The sequence below is a fragment of the Rhinopithecus bieti genome, unplaced genomic scaffold (genome assembly GCF_001698545.2).
Source record: "Rhinopithecus bieti isolate Rb0 unplaced genomic scaffold, ASM169854v2 scaffold_52849, whole genome shotgun sequence".
Taxonomy (NCBI): domain Eukaryota; kingdom Metazoa; phylum Chordata; class Mammalia; order Primates; family Cercopithecidae; genus Rhinopithecus; species Rhinopithecus bieti.
The window spans coordinates 406,155-413,927 of NW_016820685.1; the positions used below are offsets into that span (position 1 = coordinate 406,155).

Here is a 7,773-nt window from a genome sequence, read left to right on the forward strand (position 1 = left end):
ATTCCTAAACATTTTTTTCAGAATAAAACTTTCTTGTCTCTGTAGGGATTAGTCAGTTCTGATGTGAATTTTCAATTTTTCTTCAGGCGTTAAACAAAAAGAAAATATAGGAGATAAACATTTTAAAGCAACAATTAAATTTTTTAAAAAGCTGGGATATTGAGACCAAAGGAAGGAAAGAATAAATTGGAAAACATTCCTACTATGCATCAGATTTATCCTGAAATACTCAGATCATTTCATTTTCAATCAGATTATTTAGCTATACGCTATCATTTTTTAGTGTCTTTTTACTGATCTATGCATTTTCTAGAATATTTATTTGTATTTCAAGTTGTTAAAGGTATTGCAGTAAGGTATCCTCCAGTTTCTGAGGAATTATTTCTAAGAATCTATACTTTTATTTTATTTTATTTTATTTTTTAAATTTTTTTGAGATGGAGTCTGGCTCTGTCGCACAGGCTGGAGTGCAGTGGTGCAATCTCAGCTCACTGCAACCTCCGCCTACCAGGTTCAAGGAATTCTCCTGCCTAAGCCTCCCAAGTAGCTGGGTTTCAGGCGTGCACCACCATGCATGGCTAATTTTTGTCTTTTCAGTAGAGACAGGGTTTGGCCATGTTGGCCAGGCTGGTCTCTAACTCCTGACCTCAGGTGATCCTCCTACCTCGGTCTTCCAAAGTAATGGAATTACAGGTGTGAGCCACTGCACCCAGCCTATACTTTGGTTTTATATGACTGATGGGTGCATATAAAATGTTAGATCTTGGGGTGGGCGTCTCAAAAAAAAAAAAAAGTTTGATCCCATTTAAGTGAATTGATTAATGCGGGGTGAACAGAATACTTATCATTACATGATTCTGGTAAACTAAAAGGAATATGAAATACTATATAGAATGATTGTTTGAAAAACCTTTTAAAATATGTTATCCTGCCAATTAAGCATTTTGTTGAATTTGTTTTCAAATAAGGAAGAAAAGTCATACTCTTCTGTCTCAGATACTTGGGAAGCAACTTGCTAGCTGGGATAGGGTGGGGGAGAGATATCCAATCATCTGGGAAATTTTTTTCCCTCAATTTGGGCTACCAGTAGACTAACTTGAAAAGGTCATTTAAAAAATTGTGAAAAATGTTAGACAAATGTAAAGGTGGCATGTAAATGTAATTCTGTGTCATGTATTAGATTGAAACAAGTTCTTATTTAGAGTTTCCCTTTAACTTTTTTTTCTTTTGATTAGCTTTTGTTATGATTGTTTCACTTCAGTCTAAAAAGTATATATTTGGTCACCCTTTTTAACATTTCTCTTTTGTGTTCTTAATGCTATAGAAAAGTATGTCTTCAGTCCTCTCCTTTTACTAAAAACCAAATGGGGATTTTTAATGAATTTAAGATCTCTTTATTATCACTGTTTATTTTATGCTAGACTTTGTGCTGTAAGTGTATAACAGTATACACTTGTATAACAGTATGTGTTATACTGTTTTATTAAATCTGCATGAAAACCCCATTTTATAGATAAAGATACTTGAGCCCCAAGTAGTTAAGTAATTTGCCAGATCTAACTCCACTGCCTGTGGTTAGAAACATAATACTGTAATACCTTTGCCTAAATCCATGATTGTACTGGGCACATCTCTAATTTCTTTTCCTTAATAATGAGTTCTACAAGTAGAATTAATAGGTCACCTGTTTTTGTGTTTTGTTTTTTTTTGTCTTTAGCATTGATGTATCTTTTTATGTTCATTCTTCAGTATATATTAAGAAACAACTGGTTTTTGCAAGGTCTTGTGCTTGGGAGCAAAAAAACTGACAAACTATTTCAAAAAAGAACCAAAGATTGTTATAGTCTAATAAGGAAGTTATTTTATTAAAATAATTAACTATAATAAAATTGTGAAAGTGATAAGTACAAAAAATAATATATATCATTTTTATATATATTCCTGTAGCATATAGTATATATTCCTATATATATTCTTACACATATGCTACAGGAGTGGGAGGGCATATGAAATTAGTTATGCTTTAAAAACATTTGCCGTCAGATTATTTTGTTTTGTTTGTTTTTGCATCAGACTATTTTGAAAGTGTATGGGAAACCTTGAGCTCAAGAAGTTACTGCCATTAGAAAAAAGTCAAAATATCTAAATAATCTTTAATGGAAAATACTCTGGGAACTCTTAACTTAAACCCTAAAATACTAGGTTTCTTTCTTTCTTTTTAATATTTTGTAATATGTAGTTCATTGACTTTTGGAAGTTCTTGATAGATATTGCCATTTCACCACCTACTAAGTTCAAATGTAGTGTCTGTCTCCTGTATTTTCTCCTGTTCTTAGTTTTGTGAATTGCTTAATTGAATATTTTTGAGCACCCATTTTTGTGTAAAATACTATGCTAGATAAAATTAGAGATTGAGAGATACAAAGGAGGTGTAAGAAAGATTGATTCTGGTTTATTGAGAAAACTACATTATTTGTAAGTACAAAATATGAGCTAGCATATAATTAAGTGCTAGTTTATTTGTGTATGAGACAAATATTATATACTTACTACTATCTGTCAGCTTTGTTAGAGTCAGGAGATGTTAGAAAGCAAGATTAAAGGTAATTGAGACAGTAAGAAAATATACAAATAAAAGTTGACTCCAAGTACATGGAGTCAACTATGAAAATTAATAACACTATTCACAGAGAGATAGGGAAGTTGGGATGAGCACACTGATAGAAGGATAGAACTGAATAGTGTCATTGTACATAGGAACCATCCTTCAAAAAGTGCCAAGAAAGGAATGTGATTTTTTTTTTCCCGAGTAAAAGAAACTTGTATATCTTTGAAGAACACTGAGAAAAAAAGCCAATAAGAAGAAAGAAATTGAAATGTTTAAGTAAGGAATATGTATTAGCAGCAAAAAAAAAATGCATAAGAAGAAAGGAGTTAATCCCAGGTGGTTTTGTTTCTTTGGCAAATTGGAGGAGAGGTCATTTATTGGAAGTAATGATAGCAGTTTGCAGTTGGAGGCTTAAGTAGAGAAAAGGTAATACATTTACAGAGTCATCATAGGGAAATTTGAAAGGAGATCAGCAATATTTCAATAAAAGGATAGATGGGCAGTGGAAAGAGTTTAATTGAAAATGGATGGTAAGATCTGTAGTAGGACTGTGTAACTTCTTGTTTTTCTGCTAGAGCTTTATCATCTTGGAACAAAAATAGAGAAAACTGATGGTGGGTCAGGAAGATAACAGTGTTAGAGTCAAACTTGAATTTGAATCTCTGCTATCTGTATTATTGGTTGGGTGACTTTTGTTAAGTTATTTAATCTATATGAGCCTAAGTTTTCTCATGTCTAAAACTGGCATAATACCTCTATTGCAAATTGTAGTATTGGATGAGATCTTGTTGGAAAATCCCTCACAAGTTCTATAAATGTTAATTCCTTTTTCCTTTTCTGCAAAGAGTGAGTCAGTAACAGCACAGTAAGGATGACATTTAAGGGCCTAATTATAATTCCAGGCTGAGTAGAAACTAAAGTAGCCAGGAATAATCTTCTGGACTGAGTAAAAGCGGGGAGGAGTTGAGTGATTAAAGATTCAGGAGTAGGTATGGTGACATAGGAAAATGACAGTAAAGGAGGCATGCTACAATAGAAAAATTGCTTCCTTTGCTAGAGAAAACTGTATGTATTGAATAAGGAGTGGACATGAAATTAGTAGGGAGAAAAAGAAATGGGAAGTAACATTCTGAGATTCATCAACAGACATACTGGAATCGGAAAGCAATAGTTACAGGCAGGAAGGTAAGACAGACCTTGGTACAGGTGCTGAAATGTATCCTGAGGATAAATAAATGAATTGTGGTAGGTGTTAAGAAAAAAGAAAGTAATGATTCAGGGAAGGCAGATAAGACTTGGTGATGAAAAATAAAGCAAGGATGCTTATTTCATGATCCCAAGATGGTAACCCCACCCATTCTTTCTGGAATAGTAGTACAGCTGAAATTTCTATATAAGACAGTTTATTTGCTTGAGAAGTTTGAAAGAAAAACCTGAGAAATTGGTTTAGAGTAAGATAATTTACAGATAACAAAAGGAAAATTAGGGGAAGGGAGGAATAGGTACATATAGCCCTTAAAGTTTAGATTTAGGAAAATGAAAAGGAGGTTTATGTCCCATGGAGGGGAAAGAGAGAGAGAGAGGAAGGGGGCAGAGAGGAGAGAAGAGGGGAGGGGAGGGGAGGGGAGGAGAGGGGAGAAGGAAAGGAAGGAAGGAGGGAGGAAGGAAGGAGGAAGGAAGGAAGGAAGGAAGGAAAGAAGGAAAGAAGGAAAGAAGGAATCTGTCTTTGAGATGGGAAGCAGAAGGAAGGAAGGAATCTGAAAGCGGAAGGAAGGAAGGAATCTATCTTTGAGATGGGAAGCAGATTGGAACTGCTATTAGAGAGAGCAGAAGATGTGGAGTTAGGCTGGCCTGAAGTCGTGGCATGTTAGCTAGCTGTGTGATTATGGAGAAATCAATCACTGTTCCTCAGTTACTTACTGCAGAGTAAAGAGATTAAGCTAAACCTTTGAGGTATTGTTAGAACCCTCCAAGAACCCTGTTCATAATTCAAGAGCAGTGCTGTCCAATTCTGCTGTGATGGCAAGATTGTATTTCTGGGCTGTCCAAGATTGTATTTCTGGGCTGTCCAAGATTCTGTTTCTGGGCTGTCCCAGTGCATACAGTAATGGCTGTGTGCACTTGAAATGTGGCTAGTGTGACTAAGGAACTGAATTTTATTTTATTTTATTTTTTTGAGACTCTCACTCTGTCAGCCAGGCTGGAGTGCAGTGGAGCAATCTTGGCTTATTGTAATCTCTTGCCTCAGCCTCCCGGGTAGCTGAGATTATAGGTGCGCACCACCATGCCCAACTACTTTTTTTGTATTTTTGGTTCATATGGGATTTCACCATGTTGGTTAGGCTGGTCTTGAACTCCTGACCTCAAATGATCTGCTCTCCTTGGCCTCCCTAAGTGCTGGGATTACAGGTGTGAGCCACTGTGCCCGGCCCAGAACTGAATTTTTAACTTAAAAAAATTTTAATCAAATAGCCACCTATGCTACTGGCTATTATATTGGACAACATAGTGCCAGCCAAATCACTTTATTTCTTTTCTATGTCAGCAGGTCTTTTATGCCTTTCCACCATTGGCTGTCTAATCTAATCATTTTCATCATAATTGATTTCTTTTGTTAAAAAAAACTAGAAGGGGAAAAAATAGCAAAGACATGGGATGAACCCAAATGCCCCTCAATGATAGACTGGATAAAGAAAGTGTGTTACATATAAACCATAGGATACTGTGCAGCCTTAAAAAGGAATGAGATCATATCCTTTGCAGGGACATGGATGAAGCTTGACACCTTTATCCTCAGCAAACTAATGTAGGAACAGAAAAGCAAACACCACACGTTCTCACTTTTCAGTGGGAGCTGAACAATGAGAGCACATGGACACAGGGAGGTGAACAACACTCACTGGAGCCTGTCGGGGGAGGCCAGGTGGGGAAACATTAGGGAAAAGAGCTGATGCATGCTGGGCTTAATACCTAGGTGATGGGTTGTCAGGTGCAGCAGACTACCATGGCACACATTCACCTATGTAACAAACATGCATACCCTACCACGTGTACCTCGGAACTTAACAAATAAATAAATAAATAAATAAATAAATAAATAAATAAATAAATAAACTAGGAAGGGAAAAACATAATTATCTTGTTTAGTATCATTTACTAAGTAGCTCATGCATGAACTGTTGAATGGAACTTTTAAGAATGACAACTAAATATGATAGTTAAGATGTTTTTGACCAATGAATTGTTTTTGATATCGTAGTGCAATTCTTAGACCTAGTGGATCTTGTTGATATGTTTAGTTTGCTAATACGTAGAATACTGAAAGTGATTCTGTGTGTATTTCTAGACTATCATAGAACTCTCTGAAGAGCGGGATGGTCTTCATTCTCTACCCCATGCCTCTTCATCTGCACAGTCACCCTGTGGTTCTCCAGGCATGAAGCGAACAGAAAGTCGACAACATCTGTCGGTGGAACTGGCAGATGCTAAAGCCAAGATAAGAAGGCTTAGGCAGGAATTGTAAGTTGCTGATTTTCGAGGTTCATTGAATTTATGTGGTCCCAAAGGTGACCTAAACAATATTTTTAAGCTTATGGAAATATTGCTAGCTTGTGTCAGTGTTTTCACAAGTATGTGTCAAAATAAGAAAAATAAGGAGGTTGGCATAAGGTTTTCCTATTGTTAAATCTTACCAATTTAAAGGATACCTGTTATTCTGGATTTATGGCCTTTCTAGCTTTCTAGTGTTAATGTATTTTTTTATTAAAATAAGGTCCTCCTTTGGCAAATTGGAGCTCTTAATTTTTTGTCTTACTTTCCTTGAAATCCAAATTACTAGGAACTACTGATGGAGACCAGTACGTCTAACTCTTTTAAAATTAATGTTTTGTACCTATTCTCCCCCCCAAAATTTAATGTTTTAAAAGACTGAGTTCTTGGCGTTATACTATTACCAAAAGATAGTTTCGTGTATGTGTCTTGCATTGAAATGCCTCAGTCACGTACTCAGTAAAGGTAAATACAGTCATGTGCCACGTAACGACATTTCATTTAACAGTGGGCCACGTATATGATGGTGGGTGGTCCTGTAAGATTACAATGGAGCTGAAAAATCCCTATCATCTAGTAATGCCTTGATGTTCCTGACCCTGTGTAGGCCTAGGCTAATGTGTGTCTTAGTTTTTAACAAAAAAGTTTAAAAGTAAAAGCAGAAAAGAAAAATGCTGATAGAATAAGGATATAGCCTATATGGCCAGGCGCGGTGGTTCACACCTGTAATCCCAGCACTTTGGGAGGCTGAGGTGGGCAGATTGCCTGAGGTCAGGAGTTCAGGACCAGTCTGGCTAACATGGTGAAACCCTGTCTCTACTAGAAAATACAAAAAAATTATCTGGGCATGGTGGGGTGCACCTGTAATCCCAGCTACTCGGGAGGCTAAGGCAGGGGAATTGCTTGAACCGGGGAGGTGGAGGTTGCAGTGAGCTGAAATGATGACACTGCACTCCAGCCTGGGTGACAGAGCGAGACACCATCTCAAAAAAAAAAAAAAAAAAAGAATAAGGATATAAAGAAAGAAAATATTTTTGTACAGTTGTACAATGTGTTTACATTTTAAACTAAAAGAGTTAAGTTTAAAAATTTTAAAGTTTATTAAAAGCATGGCTGGTGCTGTGGCTCATGCCTGTAATTCCAACACTTTGGGAGACCGAGGCAGGTGGATCACTTGAGGTCAGGAGTTCAAGACCAACCTGGCCAACATGGTGAAACCCTGTGTCTACTAAAAATACAAAAATTAGCCAGGCGTGGTGGTAGGCACCTGTATGTAGTCCCAGTTACCTGGGAGGCTGAGGCAGGAGAATCGCTTGAACCCAGGAGGTGGAGGTTGAAGTGAGTTAAGAGCACAGCACTGCACTCCAGCCTGGCGGACAGAGCGAGACTCTGTCTCAAAAAAAAAAAAAAAAAGTACCATTTTTAGTATTTTACACCCTATTTTTACTGTACCTTTTCTATGTTCAGATATGTTTAAAAACACAAATACTTACCATTATGTTATGGTTGCCTATGGTATTCAGTACTGTCACATGCTGTATAAGTTTGTAGTCTAGAAGCACTAGGCTACACCACATAGCCTACGTGTATAGTAGGCTATTACCGTCTAGATTTGT

General features: G+C 36.7%; 1 protein-coding gene across 1 annotated transcript in view; it reads left to right on the plus strand.

Moving 5' to 3' along the window:
- LOC108520480 (girdin-like) overlaps window positions 1-6,156 on the plus strand; it is a 60,134-nt gene extending 53,978 nt beyond the window's left edge. Inside the window, exon 7 of the mRNA XM_017859890.1 lies at window positions 5,955-6,156. Coding sequence (XP_017715379.1) covers window positions 5,955-6,131 — 177 coding nt within the window. The 3' untranslated portion in view covers window positions 6,132-6,156. The remainder of the gene's footprint in view (window positions 1-5,954) is intronic.
- The last annotated feature ends 1,617 nt before the right edge of the window (window positions 6,157-7,773 follow it).